A 20,666-nucleotide genomic window follows, 5' to 3' on the forward strand; every position below is an offset into this window, starting at 1 on the left:
CAGAACCCATACACTGCACCTTTGATCTGGGTTACTCCCAGGTCAGCTGTCACGGCTGCCGCCACTTGAGACTCCTGGAAGGAGTCAGGCCTACTGGGCACTATAAACTGAGGTGGTTTTAGGAATGACCTTTTCATGAAATCTCAGTAACACGGAATAAAAGTAAATAGAATTTATTCACAGGCAAAATATATAGCAACGTTTCACATAAAGTCTCAACAACACAGAAGTTCAGATATGCAGTAGTCAATATAGGAGTAAACCCCCATATGTAAAGTCTCTGATACTAATGTGGTAGGGAACCCCGAGTCCAATATGAGGCTAAGACCTCAGGATGGTATAAAGGACGTTACTAGGGTTGACCCCTGTAGTGTGATGAAAATCCGGAACAGGATTGAGCCCTGCAATGTAGTGAAGATCCGGAACAGGGTTGAGCCCTGAGACGTGATGAAAATCTGAGACAGGGTTGAGCCCTGTGATGCAGTGAAGGTCCGGAGCAGGGTTGAGCCCTGTGATGTAGTAAAGATCCAGGACAGGGTTGAGCTATGCGATGAAGGTCCGAAGCAGGGTTGAGCCCTGCAGCGTGACGAGAATCCGGAGCGGGGTTGAGCCCCGCGATGTAGCGAGGGTCCGGAGCAGAGTTGAGCCCTGCGGCGTGACTGGGATCCAGAGCAGGGTTGAGCCCCGCGATGCAAGAAGGGTCCGGCGACTAAACTGTAACAGTGCAGTTGACAACTGTAGTAAAGGTGAGTTCAATGTCCACAGAAGTAGAAGACAACAGGCAGAGTAAATAATCCAGCAGGGGATGCAACCACATCAATGGAGCAGAATAACAATACTTAGGCAATGGCAATGCTGAGCTCTGTAGTGCGGCTGGTAACTAGTATCAGAAGTTTAACCGGAACACGGGCAGAGATATATCAAAGTCCAGAGCAAACCACAGGCACAGCAGGGATCTGGCAGGAGTCCAAGGAAGACCTGAATGTAACATTGCACAGACACTGAGACACAGTTAGTAACAGGCTTTATACTAGAGGTCTGTGATCCATAGGAAGTTCAGAACATGTGACCCAAGTCAGGTTTGAAATAATATGCAATCAGAAATCCCACAACCTGACAGCACCTTTGAGACAGATGATCATTTTAACTCTATCCCCTGTATGTGGAGAACGCCAGCAACCAGGATAGCTCCTCCAACAACCACAACGGAACTTTGGCAAATGTAGTTTATCTTTACGTACTGAAATAGTCACAGTTCTGACATCAGCTCTGTTCACACTGAACCCAGGTCTGCCCTGCTAAACCTGTGAGGTCATAAAAAGTGGGAGGTGACTGCTCTACAATTACCAATCAGCTAATTTTAGGCATGATCCAGGTCAGATAACCCGGGTCGCACCATTTACACTGCACTATTACCCATGTCCATCCTGGGTCCAACCCTGGTAGTTACCTGGGTTGGATTGCTGGGTCAATTGACCCAGGTTAATTTTCATGGACCCTTTTACACTGAGCTGCGACCCGGGTAGACCCAGCAAAAACCCATGTTTTTGCTTTGGTGTAAAAGGGGTATAAGACGCATTTTTGGCAAAACACACAAACAAGTTACCCAGCGCTAGCAGAGTCGCAGGGGACCCAGATGCTGACTCGCGCCGTGTGACGTATTGAGGATAGATATATGAGGACACATCTGTATGTCCTCCCAATCCTCAGTCTATGCTTCTTTGCTGCCTTCAACTCTCTCCTCTGCTCGACCCCGCTCCTACTCTACCCTCTCTGCCCTTTGCCACCAACTTCCATCTGCAATGCTATCTCCTCTCTCCAGCCCAGAGCTGCCGACAACTCTGCCAAGTACAGGGAGGATGCGTGGGCAACCTGGGGAGGTGTGGCCAGACCCCCTCCTTACATAAAATCTTTGCGGCCGCAAAGCGAGAATACGCATCACACGGGGGCGCTGGTGTCCGGGGGTGGGGCTCAATCACTCCCTTCCTCCGCATATAACGCAGGGAGAGAGAGAATTGACTGCTGGCCCGGGTAATTAGCAATTGCCACCTACTCCCTGATGTCCCAGCACTTCCTGCAACCGTACATGGCCAAGACTCAACTTGTTTTTCTCACTACCAGGGACCCTCTTCCTCTCCCCCTCTCTCTTACTATTGATAATATCACCCTCTCTTCTGTCCCCCAAGTCTACTGCCACGGCGTCATCCATGACTTAATTCTCTCCTTCACTCCCCACATTAAGGCCATCTCTCAATCCTGCCGCTTCCACCTCTGGAACATCTCTAGAATCCAGCCCTTCTTTATTCCGGATGCCACCAAAACTCCCCCCTCTTAAGAGGCTTCACTGGCTCTCTATCTCACGCAGAATCCAATCAAACTCCACACCATCACCAACAAAGCCTTAAACCTACATCTCAGACCTCATCTCTGACAACACTCCTTCCCACCTTTTTCGCTCCTCCTCTGTCCAACGTCTCTTCTGCTCCCTGGCCACCTCCATTCATGCTCACCTCTAAGATTTCACTTGAGGTTTCTCCAGCCTCTGGAGCCAACTCCCCCACCCAGTCAGACTCTCCTCCACACTCCCCAGTTTTAAACATGCTTTTAAAACATACGTTTTTATTAAAGCGAACCAGTCCTCCTCTAATATTGATACTTCTCCAACCCGCCACCATTCATCTTTCCCAGTTCACTCTCCAACCGTCCTTACTTTCCCATTAGTAAGTAAGCTCTTAGGAACAGGGATCTCCTCTGTCTTATTCTTCCCTAGTACACTCCTTGTCGCTAGTGCTCTGGTTCCTCTTCTCCTTTAATGACTCTGACTGTCTTACAGACATACAGGGCCTGATTCAGAGGCTCACGCGATGCGGATATTTACGCAGTTGGGTGATGTTTTAAGTATTGTGCTGCGTTTGAGTCACGCTGTGCATGCGTCCTAATTGTTGCTGCACTGAGACGCAGGATGTGTAGATTTTAGTGGGCGCTCCGAGAAGGCTACAGGGGGTGGCTAGGCAGACATGGGCTTGTCGCTGGCAGAGCCTGCGTCTAAAGATGCACAGCAGCTCACGCAGGTGGTCTTATTCTGATTGAGAAACTGCACCTGCCATGGGGCTGGTGCAAGTTTTGATGGTGCATCTGATAGTGCTTTTGAAGACACACAGACGGATTTACACGGCCGCAAGATGCTGCAAGTGGGCGTCTCAGTATTTGGAAAATCAGCCATAGAATTAGCCTAAAATACAGGTGCATTCACATCCAACTCATAATCCAGCCCACAGGCTCTATTGTGAACTGTAACTTTCACATCTAGCAACACCTCCACCAGGTGTGAGCAAGGATATTCTTTCCTCTGACCCCTGCTGAAACCTCAGTGAATTATCCTATTTGGCTACTTGGTCAGGAGTCTTCAAGGCCTGTAGCAACACCACTGGGTGAACCATTTTGGGCATAAATCCTGGATTAATTGATGCAGGACCTTCTAAAGGTTTCCTTTGCATTAGATTTTGGAGTCTCCCTCTTCAACTAGGCCCCAAAGGAAACATTGTACTGTGGTTGTCCAGTCCTGGGAGGGATCAGACTCCAAGGGGAGAATGTAATAGACTCTGATTTCTAAAGAAAAAAAAATATGCAGTTTTACGGCGGTTTCTAACAAACCGTATGCAATAGGGGCAAAATAGCTGGAAAATTATCAGGAAACCGATAATTTAAAACAATTACAATCCAATTTTTTTTCATAGGTTCAAACTATCGGTCACCAGATGCAAGTGTCAAGATTAAAACAAATGCCACCATTACAAAAAAAATCCCAACATAACTCATCTGTTGTCTTGATCTCGACTTTAAATTGCTCCATTATTTCAATAAAATAATAAAAAGTATTGCCATATTACTAAAGTAAAAAAGCGTGGCCCTCATTTGATAAAATAAAACAAATGCCACCATTACAAAAAAATTCCTAACATTACTTATCTGTTGTCTTGATCCCGACTTTAATTTGCTCCAAGTGGTATTCACTTAATACGCAACCCAAACTTCCAACATGGGGAAGCAGGCCACCCTTTCACTTTATGGTCTACTAGACAGTTTGTTGACAATTTGATGGGGAAACCTTTGCTATTCTCACAAGATGCTGAGAAACATACTGTGATCTGGCCTTTCCCCCTGGTTTACCTACAGGCTCAACATTATGCTGCTACTGTATTTAAGAAGCTGTCCCCCTGATGATTGGAACAATCCAATAGATCGACTGTTATTGACTAAGGGCCTGATTCAGAGATGTATGCTAACCCAGTGGTTCCCAAACTTTTTCAGTTCAAGGCACCCTTAGGGTCTCCTTCATTTTTTCAAGGCACCCTAAGCTAAATGAATTACCTGTAGTACTGCCCTTTATGTAGTGACCCTTATGCAATGCCCCCAGTAGTAATGCCCCCAGTAGTAGTGCCCATTATGCAATGCCCACTATAGTAGTGCCCCTTATTCAATGCCCTCAGTAGTAGTGCCCCTTATGCAGTGCCCCCTGTAGTAGTGCTCCTTATGTCAAGTCCCCTGTAGTTGTGCCCATTATGCAGTACCCCTTGTAGTAGTGCCTCTTAGGCAGTGCCCCCACACCCCTGTGTAGAACTTACCTGACTGAAGTTCACACTGGCGACCGCTCCTCCTGCTGCCGCTGCGCTGACTGAATCAAGCTAGATCCAGCAGACGCGCAGGATCCTCACAAGTTCCCAGTGATGCATTGCGTGGGACCGTAGGTGCATGGGTGACGTCACCCGCGCCCTGCATCACTGGGAACGCTGAAGCGATCAGAGACTTCTTTAGCGTTCCAGTCACTGTAGGAAAGTTGATCGCAATCTACCGGCGGGAGCTCCGTGAGCTACCGGTAGATCCGATCAACGTTTTGGCCAGGCCTGGAAGAAAATAACTGGCAACAGCTTCCCTCCGGCCGCGGCACCTTGGTGACAGCGCGGCGTACAGTTTGGGAACCACTGTGCACACTTTCCCAGGAGCTAAGAGACTCTCCCCCAGAATCTGAACTCTCCTGGGAATTTTGGGAGAGTATGGCCTATTTTTGGTGTGCGCTCCAGCTCTATCTCCTGCTCCTGTTTTGAAGCCAGGCAGGCAACTGTACCAAGATGGCCACCGCAAACCCTTATTGCTCATGTGTGACCCCGCGTGCCATCTTAAGAGTATGTTATTGACTTTTTCTTTGGCCTGTTGACTACAGTCTATCTACAGTTATCATTTAAGGATGTCATCTCCTTGTCTATTACCGATTTCCATCCCTCCTAGTTGTTGCCTGACTTTGCTGCTTGATTATTTTTTTGTGATCATTTGATTTATGAATAAATGGATCTTCTGTAAAAAGCTGAATGTAGATGGAACCATTGCCCATTATAAAGCCCATCTGGTCGCAAGGGGATACACACAGAAATCTGGGACAGATTACGATGAAATCTTCTCTCCAGTGGTGAGGTAAAGTACATTTAGTCATTGCCATATCTGTTATGTATGACTATACCAATTAGACTTTGACTCAACTTTCTTAAAGTGATAAAATAAATTTACATGGAACCTCTGAACACTACTGTTATAATGGGTACACACTTAACGATGTATACCCAGCCAATGTGTCGTGCGTTGGGGGTGCCGGCCTCGGCAAGAGTGTACACACTTGCCGATCCCGGGAGCAACAGTGGCGGCCATGCTGCATTCGGCAGCATGGCCCCGCAGACGAGATCGCCGTCGGACCTGCATGCACGTCTGACAGGCGATGTCGCTGATGATACGCGGGAGCGCACATAGTCAGCTACATAGCCGGTACACAATGGCCAATGTCGTCCGATCCGCCGGAACAGATGACATGTCATCTAGTGTGTACCCGGCTTTAAGATATGTCCTAAGAGGGAGAAGTGTGTTTTCTAAATAAAGCTTTGCATTCATTTACATTAAGCAAGATGCAGTACTAATTGAAATGAACTTTTACATTAAAAGACTGATCATTGTCTGTACCACCAGTACATAAAACAGAAATTGTTCATCATTGTAATGTACATGGATGATCTGTTATTAACAGAACAGAAGCATCACATGAGTGTCAAGCAGCTGTTAGAGCAGAAATTTAAGACCTTGGACCTGCAAATCACCTGTCAGGCCTAAAAAACTTTGAGACAGGAACAATCACTATCAGCATACATACATTGAAGCAATACTTGATAAGTATAAGCTGTCAGATGCAAAATCAATGTGTACTCCCATTGACAAGAGCACTAAACTGACCGAAATCGGTATGTGATGCCGGCTGTCGGGATGCCTTCTGTCAAAATACTGACAGCAGCATCCCAATGGTTGGTATCACGTCGGGTAAGTATACTTACCCTCCTCCCTTCTACCCCTAACCCTCCCCATTAGTGCCTAAAATTAAGTCTCCCCCCCTTGGTGCCTAAACCTAACTTCCCCCCCAAAATCTAACCCTGCTATGCTGCCTAAACCTAACACTCCCCCCCCCCTCCCCGCGGCCAATGGCTAAGATGCCCCGGACTTACCTTGTTTAGGCTGGTGTCTTTTTGGATTCTGGTGTCGGGATTAAGATAGACGTTGGTATTTCAATGCCTATCTTAAGTCCTGTGTTGGGCTTCCCCCATCTGGCTTTAGACCAGCGGCATCCCGGCTGCTGGTCTGCTAACTACATCCCAACTGACCATGTCACCCACAAGTGAAGCAGAGTTAGAGGACATGAGAGATGTACCTTATCAAAGCGTTATTGGAAGTTTAATGTATGCCTGTGCAGCCTCATCTAGACATCACACATGCTGTGACCTGTGCGAGCCAATTTGCTATCAATCCAGGGAAGCAAAATTGGACAGCATTTAAAAGAATCTTCCGATACCTGAAAGGTTCATCTTCATTAAAGCTACAATTTTCCAAATATGGAAATTCCACATTAAAATCTTCTGAGATACCAACTGGGGATCAGATGAGGATGACTGTCATGCCTATATGGGATATCTATTTGTGTAAGCAGATGCAACCGTCAGCTGGGCAAATAGAGAGCAACCAACTGTAGCCCTATCCACCACTGAGGCGGAATACATGGCACTTAAAGAAGCAACTAAGGAAGCACTATACCTAAAGAGACTTTGTGCGAGTTAACTCTTTTGTATCGAGATGAACTATCAACGTGGAATGTGACAACAAAGGTGCAATTTATCTGTCCTACAGCACCAAGCACCTCGGACAGTCCAATCACATTGCTATTAGACACCACTTCATCTGTGCTCTAGTGGAGAGTGAAGCTATTAGTGTTACCTTTGTAGCAATTGAGCATAAGCCTGCCGTTATGTTCACAAAGGGACTATCGTCACATTTACTAGACATGTTCATAGGGAAATGTGGACTAAAAAGTATTTGACATGTTGATATGTTTTCACTGTTTTATGTTTTTTTGATGCATAACCCATTTCGGTTACAGGAAATTTACCATATGTCTATGAGATTAGGTAAATATGTTTATAGTAGCCAGAGATAGTCTGTAGTGAGGAGGGTGTTAGAGAGGAGTGCTCTTCAGCGCTACATCCTGCCCCTGTATTGAAGCCAGCCACCTTTACAAAGATTGCCACCACAAACCCTTACTGTGCATGTGTGACCCCTGAGCCATCTTAGAATGTGTCTGCGTGACTGTGTAATGTATTGCACGGATGTTGCAGGTTGTGTTGCAGATATTACCGCTACCTATGGTGACATAACCGCTTTCTTTTTATTACAATGTGTTACCGCTGACAACCTCTGTTATCCTTAATAAACCTTCAAACCTGCTAAAGAATAGGCAGTCTGGACTAACCTCCATTTCACATTCCAGTGTTGGCTATTGTTCGACACCAGTAGGACCTTTCAACAATTTTATGGCTTCAATTATTCATAAGTAAAGAGCCACTGGAACTGCTTGTATTGGCACTTTTGAGGGTTTGAAGAATTGTTTTACATTGGGCAGTGTATGCCTAAAAATGTGCTTTCCCAGCTAGAAGGTTGCAATTTGCTTCCCAAGTATAAGATAAGACTCATCTTTGCCAACTCGGAGATGGTGCAGATATCTAGATCAGCTATCCATACTTTACAGCAAGGACGTGCAGTCAGGGGAGGCAGAGCCTCCCCTGTCATACTCCTGACATTTGATATAAAAATTATTAGAATAATACAATAAGATATGTATAACTTAGAAACATCATCTTTGTTTATTGTAATCATTTTTATAGTTAACACTCACCAGCATTGTGGAGCTCCCTGGGACTGCAGGGAGATGAGGCAGCAACAGCTCAGGCTCGCTTCTGTATAGTCAGACACTGCACAACAAGAGAGCTAATAGAGGCATGCCTCTGAGTATGGGAGTCGTGTGCCTTGAGCACTGATGGACACCTTGAATCTATCATGTGACCAGGAAGTGCCCTGAGGTGTTTAGAGATCGGAACTAGGTCAGCAGCAGCAAGAGAAGACACAGTGATGCAGATAGAAGAATCTATGGACACTAAAGCTTAGTGTAGTGAGGTGAGAGTAGGGTTGTGAGACAGGCTCCCAGCACTCAGACCCATCACCCTGCCCAACCCTTTTTTATGGCTGGAACAAATCCCCCTCATCTGCAATTACCATCATCTTGACTTGCAAAACTCATGCATCATTTATCTAGGCGTACTTATGCACTTCAAGGTGCATGGCACCACCTAGCAGGATTTTGAACTGCACCTCGCCCACATGCAGCATAAACGAGGCCAATAGCATATGTGCACACTGCTGGGTATAATGAGTAATGTGAGTAGTGTAAGCACTTCTGGGAATAGTAAGTATGTCGGCACAATGAATCTAAATGGATGTGTGTGTAGTCATTGCTGGTCACAGTATGCGTGCCGTTACTGTGGAGCACTGGCTGAATGCACAATGATAAAAGGGGATGTTTAGGAGTAATATAAAAATTAACAGTAAGAGATGCAGCATGCAATACACAGCTGTCCAGGCATCTCACTGAATCAGAGGATTGCGGAGTTCCTGAGAAATGTTTATTAGAATAGGTTTCCTGACTCAGCAGGGCTTGAGCAACATCGAATGGAGATTTTGCACTGTAGTCCTATTATGGGAAGGCTTTTGCATGTACCTAAAGAGAGAATATATATATATATATATATATATATATATATATATATACACATACATACATACACACACATATATAAATATATACACATATATATATGAAATTCTTATGTATAATTTAGCAACATAATATAGCCACTACACGATACATGGATAGCGTAAGGTTGAGCCTGTGCTCTCTACTATGTAATTATGTCCCAGATTCAGAGATGTATGTTAATCCGATGATTATGTGCACATCAGCGATGGGCCTGCGCATGTGCAGAATGGGGCCAGCAATCTCGCTTGCAGAGCTTACTTTGCGATGCCATGCTTCTGGTTTAGCACAGCATGGCAAAAATAGGATTTAGGTACTTACCGATAAATCCCTTTCTCCGATTCCATAGAGGACACTGGAGTACATACAATGGGGTATAGAGTGGAGCCTGGCATTTTAAAATTCTTTAGAAGTGTAGTTGGCTCCTCCCCCTCTATACCCTGCCCAACTTCAGTTAAGATTAACCAAGCCCGAGCAGAGAACATAAGCAGAGGAAGGAGAGAGAAGGAGAAGGAGGAACTAACTAAGAAGGTCCAAGACAGAACAGCTCACAAAGTGAAAACAAAAATGACCCGCTGCAGACAAGCAAGACGCAGCTAAAAATTCACCAAACTCTGTAGCAAGGAACAGTGCTGGGAGGGCGTCCACTGCCCAGAAAGGGAGTCGCAAACTCTGATCCTACCAAGTGAAGGCAGGAGCCAAACGCAATAACATTGTCCAGGACCTTACCTGAGGTCCACCCCGGCTAGGAGTTCAAACCCATTCGATTGCCACAATCAGATGGGTAAGACGTAAAACATCACCACCAGGGCGAGATTCCATAGGGCAGGAGGGGGCACCTAGGTGACTAGACCTGAGAACTCTCTGCAGAAGGATCGTGCATGAGGTACCAGGGAAACTGAAGCTGAGAGTGCAGCAACTTGCAAACTCAGCGAGCCCAGGCGAAGACCAGCATCCACTCCTGCATGGAGGAATGACAAGGCCAGAACAGTCGGAACAAAAAAGTTGAGAATACGTATTTGTCAGGAGTCTGCCGGCAGACGCTACATTGTTTCGCTTACATCCAGCATCATTCTGCAGAGGTTGTCTCTACTAGGCCCGCGTGCAGGAAACCCAGATTTAAGCATGAGGTGTCATTTAGACAGATGCCGGGGGGCAGCAATTGCCAATGATATTGACTTATTATCAGGACATAGTGCTTAGTAGAGTTCTGGATTGGACCTGAGGTACTTTGGGTAAGCAGTGGGTTGATTTAGAGGCGGAATCTTCCAAACTCCATTTGAGCACACTTCCGTGGTGTTCTAAAATTACCCGCTCCTCACACCCAACTATGGGCCCTACTTTGAAAACATGGAAACGAATGCGAACTAAACCGGAGATATCTGTTATATCTCCCCTTTTCCCTCCTGGGACATCAGGATTACTTATCTCTAAGTGGTCAGTGACTGGGATTGTTAGAATGAGTCACTTGCTGGCTGATGGTCGATTTAGGTCATTTCCAAACCTATGTGCTAATAACTCCCTTACAGTTTACTGTTCTTGGGCCTGCATTCAGGTACGATATTTTGCTTCATCCCTTGGCGGTACTTCAGTATTTGCTAGAGACATGACGCCCCTTGAATCTATGTGTTCCCATCGTGTTCCTCCCACATATTATCTCAGGTATCTATAAGATTTTGCTACACGACGTTTAAATCATCTGACCCTCTTTTTGTTGAGGCCTGAAACAGGGATTTTACACTTAAGGGTATTCAAATTAATTGGGATAGGGTTTTCCAGATCTCCAAAGTATGCTCCAACTGTCTGGAGATTCAGGAAACACAATACAAAGTGTTGACAAGATGGTATCGCTGTCCTGTCATCCTACATAGATGCTTCCCCCCAGTGTCCCCTCTCTGCTGGAGATGTCTTAGGAAACATGTACAATGATACATATTTGATGGGATTGTACATTAATTTCTCCATTTTGGTGTAAGATAATGGCCTTGGCTTCAGAGATTTTAGGCTTTACTGTACCATCTGGTCCGGATTTCTGGTTGCTATCTCATATGTCTATATCTCTTTCTACATATAAAAAAAAAATCACTTCTTAGACATAGCAACAACGCCGCAAGGTCTGTGCTCCCAGTCCGCTGGCGCTCTCAGATTCCCCCCTCAGTGTGGGAATGGTGTCAACGTCTTGACTTTTACATGACCATGGATGATATTCTTTATTCAGCCACTGAAAAACATTCAGAGTTTATGACTCTGCGGTTTAATTGGATTGAATTCAAATCCTCTGATTCTTGTGCAGCCCTCATTCCACGACCTTAGTTTATCTATGGATGTTACTGATGCTAGGTCTCTGAATGTGTATGCTCAGTGTTGGTCGTCTGCCTTTCCTTCTCACCCCCCCACCCCTCTTCGTTTTTTGTTTGTTTTCCCTCTCTTTATTTTTCTGGTGCAATTTGGTGTATTTTTGTTTTAAATTGAGAAATTGTGGGATTTTTGTTTATACAATTATCTGCAGAAGATTTAACTATCTGGATATCATTTTTTTCCTTGCTGATATTCAATGTATGTTTTGTTGTTCCTGAATATCTATTTGCTAGGTTTATATGCACTACTGTTGAAAAAAAGAAAAATATATAGATGTACCACTGTTATTTGATATAACAAAATGTTTTTTTTAAAAAAATTAAGAATATATATATATATATATATATATATAAAAAAAATCATCATCATACAGCACAAAGATAGTCTGACTTGCGTATCTCCTTGGTCCTTCTGACATTAATCAGGAGAGCCCTTACCACATCCAGCAAAGCATCCGGTGGAGAAGAATCCGTAGGCTGGAATGCCGGAACAACAATCTCCTGGTTAATGTGGAAACGGGATACCACTTTAGGAAGGTAGCCCAGGCGTGTCCGTAGCACAGCCCTGTCAGGATGGAAAACCAAAAATGGGGAGCGACTAGAAAGAGCACTCAAATCAGACAACCGCCGGTCAGATGTGATGGCCAGTAGAAAAACAGTCTTCCACGTGAGCCAGTGCAAATGCACAGACTATAATGGCTGAAAGGGAGCCGCCTGCAAAGCTCTGAGAACCAAAGAAAGGTCCCCAGGAGCCACGAACGGTGGTTGAATGTGGATAACTTTGGCAGCAGAGCAATCTGCCTTTGGAAGAGGACCAGCAAAGCTGACATCTAGACCTTCAAGGACAAGAGTCATAGGCCCAAGTCCAGACCAGTCTGTAGAAAAGAAAGGATCCGGGAAAGACGAAAAGACCTGGGATTAAGAACTTTGGTCGAACACCAGGCAAAGTAGATACGCCAAATTCTATGATAAATACGTGCCGAAGAAGGCTTTCTAGCCTGTAGCATGGTCATAACCACTCTTCTAGAGAATCTCTTTGCTCTTAGGATGGATGTCTCAAGAGCCGCCCCATCAAAGCGAGTCTGGCCAGGTCCAGATGGAAACATGGACCCTGAGACAGAAGATCTGGTGGCAGCGGAAGCCGTAGAAGGGTGTCTACGGAGAGGCCCAGGAGATCTACGTACCACATGCATCAAGGCCAATCCAGAGCCACCAGGATCAGAGTTCCTCATTCCCGCTTGAATTTCTAGAGGACCCGAGGAATCATTAATAACAGGGGGGGGGGGTGGAAGACACAAATCAGGGGGAAGGTCCAAGGAAGTTAGCGCATCCACCAGGAGAGCGTTTGGATTACTGGTGCGGGAGCAATACCGAGGAAGTTGATGGTTGTGGTAAGATGCCATCATGTCGATGTCCGGTAGGCCCCAGCGACGGACCAATAGCTGGAGGACATCTGGATCCAGTGCCCACTCGCTTGCCTGGACGTCCTGCCGACTTAGGAAGTCCGCTTCCCAATTTTGGACGCTCGGGATGAAGTGCCGGTAGAGGACGCTCTGCCTCTACTCGTCTGACTTCCTGCATGGCTCCCGGACTTCCGAGTACCGCCCTGGTGGTTTATGTAGGCCAACGCCGTGGCATTGTCCGACTGAACCTTCACCGGGCTCTATACACAGCACGAAGTTCCAGAATGTTGATAGACAGACGACGTCCTTGAAATGTTAGGTGCCAAGTGACCGCACCCCACCCACGAAGACTGGCATCGGTGGTAAGTAGGACCCAGTCCTGGATCCAAAATGGGTGTCCCTTGTCCAGATGTGAGTGCTGGAGCCACCACAGTAGGGAGTGTCGAAAGTCAAATAATTGCATGTGACCGCAATTCAACTGTTATCGGACGATTTGGTCGTCCACTGTCCGATTTATGTTGGTACAATCCATGACGCACCATTGCGTGCGCACGCACCCAGTGTGCGCACGTATCCACACATTCGCACAACACTAAATAGCGAATAATGTACAACACTCTCACCCTGACAAACACAATATTCATGCAGGGTTTAGTTAGTAATGAGAAAACAGCTTCTGTATACATGTCTGAGAAAAGTAATTAAAAAATATATACACCAGGATACTGTGAGTGTTTTACATATAAATTGAGAAGCCCCGTATACAGACAAGTATGGCTGTGGCAATTGAAATATAACCCAGACACTGATATGCACAATTGAATTTGTCTGAATGAGAAGTTAGGATCAATGGTCGGAGGTTTGCTTAAGAAGTACTGACAAGTGTATTCTAAATAGGCAGAGGAAAACCTTTGAATTGGCTATCAGACGAAGTAGCAACGGCAGTCAGCTGGAGGTCTCCACCCTGCTTGAAAGTGAACCTCACTGCATGTAACACCTTGCACTGTAGTTTTAAAATATTTTAGAAGGGGTAATATATATATTAAATCCATCATAAATACACTGAATTGCATAACACACACATAAACGCACCACACATATTAGCAAAACTTTGCAACATTCTTACACTTGCATAAAAAGGTTCCCTAGCATTAAGGTTAATATTCAAAGTTTATTCATTATTATGTAATGAAGCGTCTGTATTTAAGATCTCAGGTTTAGTACATGATAAGCAGACAGTGTTTGGTGCTATTCTAAACCACTGTTTATTTGCAGACTTCCGGTTCCATCGGCAAGGAGATCGCAGCAGGCATTCGCAAGATATGAATTATAGGTTAGAATGTATCTCTGTATGTAGTGTCTATTAATTAGTTAAAACGGACACAAAGAAGCTGTTGGAGGCTGAACTATTACAATACAAACTGACCTATGAACTGCATCATAACAGGAGAACCAGGAAGAACCAATGGGATTATGCCAACTTGTTCTATTGTATTGCCTATCCCTGCAAGGGTTTATATGCAAGCTCCCTGAACCTGCTAGTCAGTCATCATATTCTTTCTGTTGACGGAGGCTTCACCTTTGATGCCAGAAATCTGGATCCAGAGCACCTGCGTAATGTATTGACTGTACCTTGTTTATGTACAATCTTTTGCGCTAATTGTATTTAGATCACAGCATGTAACTATCTGCTTTTTGGTGAATAATACCTTTTTGTGCTTCGGAACCACAATCCAAGTCTGGAAAGCAATTATTTCTTGTGCGACCTATAACGCTATATAGCAACATTGTGAGTGTATAGATAGGTAGGAATCAATAGGAGAGACATACCCCCTGAGGAAGAAGTAGAGACTGAGATACACCCGCAGACGCACAAAGAACATAGGCATGCTGCATATCATTTTAATCAGCAGAAGCTGTTTGTGCTAGCTATTTGAATCGCTGTGCGAATAAGACGCATTTGAAGCTAAAAAGTCACACGAAAAGATGCTCGGCGCTACCAAGTCACACTGAGCTCCTGCGTTGTGTGTGGCGTGACTGGTAGCGCACGGAGGATAGATGTATGTGGGTACATCTGTAGCAGTGGGGGCATCCACTGCACACACAGAAAAAAATAAATGAAATCAAATCTAAGGGGACCACCTAAAGTAGCCCGCTCAAAACCTGGTGCCCAGCTCCTGCCTAGCACCAAACTTAAAACTGAAGGGAGGAGAGGAGCCTGGACTTTGTGGGCATTTGTATTTAACTGTTTGGAGCCAGACTCTCCTCTCCAGGCTATACCCAGCGTTGTCCATGTGCCCCTTAGTTGAAGAAGAAATAATAATCAGCATATTTGGCTTTCTATGTTCGATGGCGATACGGAGCAATTTCTGTCGTGTGCGAGATCAGTCAATTTGCCCCGTTTACAATAGAGACCGCGGACAAATCAAAGCATGAATCCGCTGACAGTCGGCAGAGAATTCCAAGCACTGCACAGAAATCAAGGGGAAAACCGGCATATGGGTCCCTTCTATTTTCCCGTGACCAGCTCCGAGCTGAACCAGCCAGGGGGTTCACACTATAGCAGGGAGATGCACAACATGGGTTCCCCTAAACCAGCCCCGAACTGGTCAGCCCAGGGCTGGAAATCCTTGGGAAGTGGGGACCCCAAAAATAAAATGGTGTCCCCCTCCCAAGGATCTACCACCCCTGGCCTGAAAGCCCAGGGCTCTTCCCAGTGTTGGGTGCGGGGCTAATGGTGTAAAATATACAATTAATATTCTTTACAGCGGAACTACAGGTCCCAGCAAATCTGACTGGCATTCCAGCACATGGAGAACCACAAGTGCAAGCGTGCCCGGACAGTAAGGTCCCGCTATGGCGAATACAATGTCACACGAAAATCATCAGAAGAATCAAGATTTTCTAAAATTCAGAACCTATTATATTCCCTGCTAGTTGACATTCCGGCTCTCGGCGCTGAAATCCCAACACCAGTCACAATCCCGGCGCCAGCATCCCGAAGTAGTGGGGTTAGGTTCTAGAAGAGGGGGGGGGGGTGGAGGTTGGGAGATGATAGGTTTAAGCTGCGGGAGGGAGGGTTAGGTTTAGGATACTTACAGACAGACCGCCGGCATCCCGTACTCAACCCTCTCTCTATTCCTAAGAGGACACCCCGGCTTCAAGAGGAATTGCAGTTCCAGCAGACATGTCAACTATGGCTGCATTTACCTTAGGACCCAAATCATATATTTTTGTGCACTTCTTTATCACTAATGGATACATGAATTCTACAGTTTTAGAACTGGATTGAAACTTTTCCAGCTGCGTCCATTCTTTATGGATTAAATTCTTTATCACCCAATGTACCAGAGAAGATTCTTGTTTTATGACTGCTGGTCCTCAGGGAGAGATTTCTGCACATAAACAGTTTTTGCCTCATTTATCCCCATAGACTTATAAAACATATGTTTGAGTAAATGTAGGGATTTTTTTTATTGTATAAATGTTGCTCAATTATCCAAAATTGATTAATAAGGCACTCTTCTAAAACCCCGAAGAATCCCGTCCCGATTGAGAATATCCATCTTCCACATTCTGAGAACTGTATGTTGCATAAAAGACATTCTTATTCATCAGATAAGGGTCCATCACCACATGGTATGCCGCTTACTTTACCGGCGCCAGAATACCGACAGTGGTCAGAATCCCGGCACCAGCATCCCGACCGCTGGGATGCCGAATGTAAGTAACGAAGTAGGGGGGAGGGTTAGGTTTAGGCACTAGGGGAAGGGTTAGGCACTAAGGGGAGAGGGTTAGGTTTAGGCACAGGGAGGGGAGGTTAGGTTCAGGAATATAGTATACCGACCAACAAGTGTCGGTATGTTAACCCTGTCGGAATCCCGGCATCGGGATTCTGACCTCCAGGATCCAGACGGTTGGTATTTCATACCGATTCCCACCACATACTTTACCAAGCCCGTCTCCACCGAATCTGAACAGGAAGTTACCCATTATAATAGATGCCACAGGGAAATTGAAAAGGAAATGAACTAACAGAATACGTGAATAATCTACAATACAAGAACGACTATTTAAACGTTATAGGCTTAGGCCAGCGCAAGACAGAAACATAACAGTTTTGTTTATCTTCTTCTTCCTGGATGGTCTAGGTCAGGGGTTCCCAACCACGGTCCTCAAGGCACACTAACGGTCCAGGTTTTAGGGATAGCCATACTTGAGCACAAGTGACTTGATTAGTGTATCTGTTATTTTGATTTATCCATCTGTGCACAATCATGGATATCACTAAAACCAGGACTGTTAGTGTGCCATGAGGACCGAGGTTGGGAATCACTGGTCTAGGTAAACAACCTATAAACGAATCAAAAACTAGAAGGGAATGTTGGGTAACCCACATGAACCCTTGATATGCAGAATACTTATCTGAAAGCACAGATTTCCTATTACAGGTTTAATCATATGATCACTTCAAAATCAACAGAAACAAAAAATGCTTTAACTTTTAACTATTACTTTTTATTGCCCTCAAGACCCTCCCAGTTTGAAATTGCATTGATAATGGCAACAACAAAAATATACATTTTTTTTTCCAATAAACACAATAAATGCAAGTAACAACAAAAAGCAAGCTGTATATAATAAAAAAAAAAAATAATAAAAAAAAAGCAAAATTTGTCTATGGTGTTCATGCAAGAAACCTTCCTATAGTTTGCACAGGAGTTATATCAAACTTATAACCATTACTTTAAATATCCGCAACTTATAGTTGGCTTTTATAAACCTATAGTAAAATTAAAAGTGGATCGCCAGTATGTGGGTTGTTTCTGCCAAAAGTGACAGATATCTTTCAAAATCAATAGCCAGATTATATAGAGATATTCATTACTACTGGCTACAAAGCCCCATATTATTTAGCCCTTTGTGAAGGACCCTGCATTGGTTTGAATAGTACTTCAGGGAATATCTTGTGATGTATTTACTGTGTTATCACCTGGTGCAATGGGCTCTAGACATTTTGACATTAGTACATATGTTCTATTTCGCTGGAAGCAGGCTAGAATAAGCTAAAGCAATTAGTTTGAACATTTCTAACTTTGTCACGTACCCATCACTTACACACACAGTGGATGTGGTCATTATATGATATCAAAAAAGGAGGACAATACTTCAACCTACCAAATCACTAGGAACCAGTGACATCACTAAGGCACGCAATGTCTCAACTGTTACAAGGGAAAGGATAGGCTGTGGTCTCAGTGATGTCCTATGCTCTAAATGAAATGACAGGCTGCAGTCACTGGGTGCTAAAAAGTGATAGGCTAACTATAGTCTCATGAGTACTGGTTAAATATGCCGAATTGCTGCCTCCAACATGTATATGATGGGAAAACTCTTAATAATTTGCTTATCAATTAAAATCAGTCACAAATGAATCTGTATTGAATTTACCTGTAAAGTCATTCAGTGCTGTGAATAAGTCAGTAACACAAAAGCATTTTAGAAGCCAGAGGGAAGAATGAGAAGAACACAAGAAAAAAATGCTCAATAATAGTAAACATTTCGATTGGAAACAGTAAACATGCAAGAATGCGTTTTGTGTATATGGATCTGTCTTTCAAATTAATGTCAGACAGAAAATAAGGTCATTTTGTACCCGTTTTGGCATTGCATCAAGTATGATCCATAAATAATTTAGCAATAGATTTGCACACTTAAAAAAAAAAAGAGTAAATCAAAATATCAAAATGGTGGTGAAAAAGTGTTTTCAAAATATTAGTAACCCCCATCCACATTCAGTGTCTATTATAGGGAACATGTTCTGTTTAACAGTTAAACATCCTTTTGCTTCTCTTGGCTCAGAAAACCTTTACAAATGACATATTTTCTGTAGATGCAAGATATTCTGGCCATAGGCATTGCGATACTGGCTCCCCAGATCTGATTTGATCATTTAGAGGCCTATCTGACAATCCAGTTGTCAGATAACCTCTATCAATCACACTTAAGGCCAGACTCTCCATTTTCCATTGTGTTTCAAAATAGGTGGCCGATAGGGACGTTTCTTTGGGGATGGCTATCCATGGATTGTGACGGTTGTATTATTGTGCACGTGTTGTGTATGTTTTCACCAAATGTGTAACATGCAGCATTAGCAAATGGTTCTGAAGCAAACTTAAAAAGACGCCTTAACATTCTCAAACACAATTCTTCATACTCTGAAAGAATTGCAGATATATCACAATGTATCTATAATTGCTAGATAGATAGGTATTTACTATTGTTCTCAATCTTCTTGTCACCTTAGGCCATGAAAGCCATCCCGCTATGTATTTTGATAGGGACAAAGATAAGAGGTTCAGTGTAAATAATAAAACATCTTAACTCATCACAATTTTATCCCACACATCTTCATTTCTGATGATTTGCATTATACCTGGGAATTTTACATAAGGCTAACTGCATTGTAGGAATTAGTAGTCCTATAAGCAGTACACCCAGAGCAACATTGTGGATTTGTGCCACTGGAAGAGTTAAGTGAAACTGAAGTTTATAGCATAAACAGAACAAAGGTGGATAAAATATTCAATTATACAGGAGCCTAATAGTCAAATTTCAGAGCCACATTGATACTTAAAAGGAGCTGCCAGGGAAGAGACGTAATCAATTGACATGCCTCCAAATAAAAAGCAGCTATTTTTTTCTAGGTGCATTGGCTACCTGGCCCTTTTGTACATCCCCAAAATAGAAAATAATAGCGCCTAAGGTCACAACTAAGGAATGGTAACGAATGTGGCTAAACAGTAAAAAAAAAAACAAAGCAAAAACAATGAAAAAAAAAAAAACCTCTCAACGCTACATAACTGTAAAATATAACATAAAACTATTACAGCTAATCAAATACTTTCGTTACAACCCCATAACATTGAAGGAAGAATAATGTATAGTATTTTCAAAAACAATGTATAGTATTTTCAAAAACAATGTATAGTATTTTCAAAAACAATGAACAAAAATGACGAGGTATTATGAGACTCAGGGGAAAAACAACGTGGGGTACGGGAAACTTGTTCAAATTTGACAAGTATCAAAAAGTTTGTAAAATTGTCATTGCGCAAAACACTACACTATAAGCAGTAAGAACTTACACTCCACAAATAAGGCACCAGCTCACGCACGGAATTCATTCCATCTCAATCACTCTGTGCAAGAGGCTTATTCCATTTGCACTTCATACATTTAGCATCAGTCATAAGATTGTGTAAAGAATTGTTTTCTTAGGTTACTTGTCCTCGTACACAGAAAAATGAGTCACACTCTGCGTCTGTCAGGATTGTACTGCTGTCCTTGTACGAAGTCACGTGTAGGGCAGTGTTACGAGGCGTTCATGCAGTCCAGTGAGCACATCTTTGTGGCAGAGAAATAACTCAACGGTCCTAGTATTCTGCAGCTATTTATTTGTATATTTTCTTGCTCCTTATGGGTAACTCGCAGATGTCTGACAGACTGAGAAACACATTTTACTTGTTATTCAACTTGAACAGGCTCAGAATATCGAGTAGAGACTCTCGAATGTGTTTGCCGAAGCGGTGAGCATCCTGCAGAGAGGAGGAACACATTGATTAATGTCAAGGCCAGTCTCTAATCATTGTACAACACAAAGGCTGGCAGAGAGGTTATAGAGCAAGTCAGTGTGCTGTACTCACAGGAGGCTATGCTGGGTACACACTGACA

General features: G+C 43.8%; 1 protein-coding gene across 4 annotated transcripts in view; it reads right to left on the bottom strand.

Moving 5' to 3' along the window:
* Positions 1-17,428: 17,428 nt before the first annotated feature.
* LOC148478433 (carnitine O-palmitoyltransferase 1, liver isoform-like) overlaps positions 17,429-20,666 on the bottom strand; it is an 83,093-nt gene continuing 79,855 nt past the window's right edge. For all 4 annotated transcript variants that reach the window (XM_088455432.1, XM_088455433.1, XM_088455434.1 and 1 more), the window contains exon 19: positions 17,429-20,530. In XM_088455432.1, the coding sequence (XP_088311558.1) occupies positions 20,453-20,530 (78 nt within the window). In that variant the 3' untranslated portion in view covers positions 17,429-20,452. The remainder of the gene's footprint in view (positions 20,531-20,666) is intronic.

The sequence above is a fragment of the Taudactylus pleione genome, unplaced genomic scaffold (genome assembly GCF_031769625.1).
Source record: "Taudactylus pleione unplaced genomic scaffold, aTauple2 ptg000655l, whole genome shotgun sequence".
Classification (NCBI taxonomy): Eukaryota; Metazoa; Chordata; class Amphibia; order Anura; family Myobatrachidae; genus Taudactylus; species Taudactylus pleione.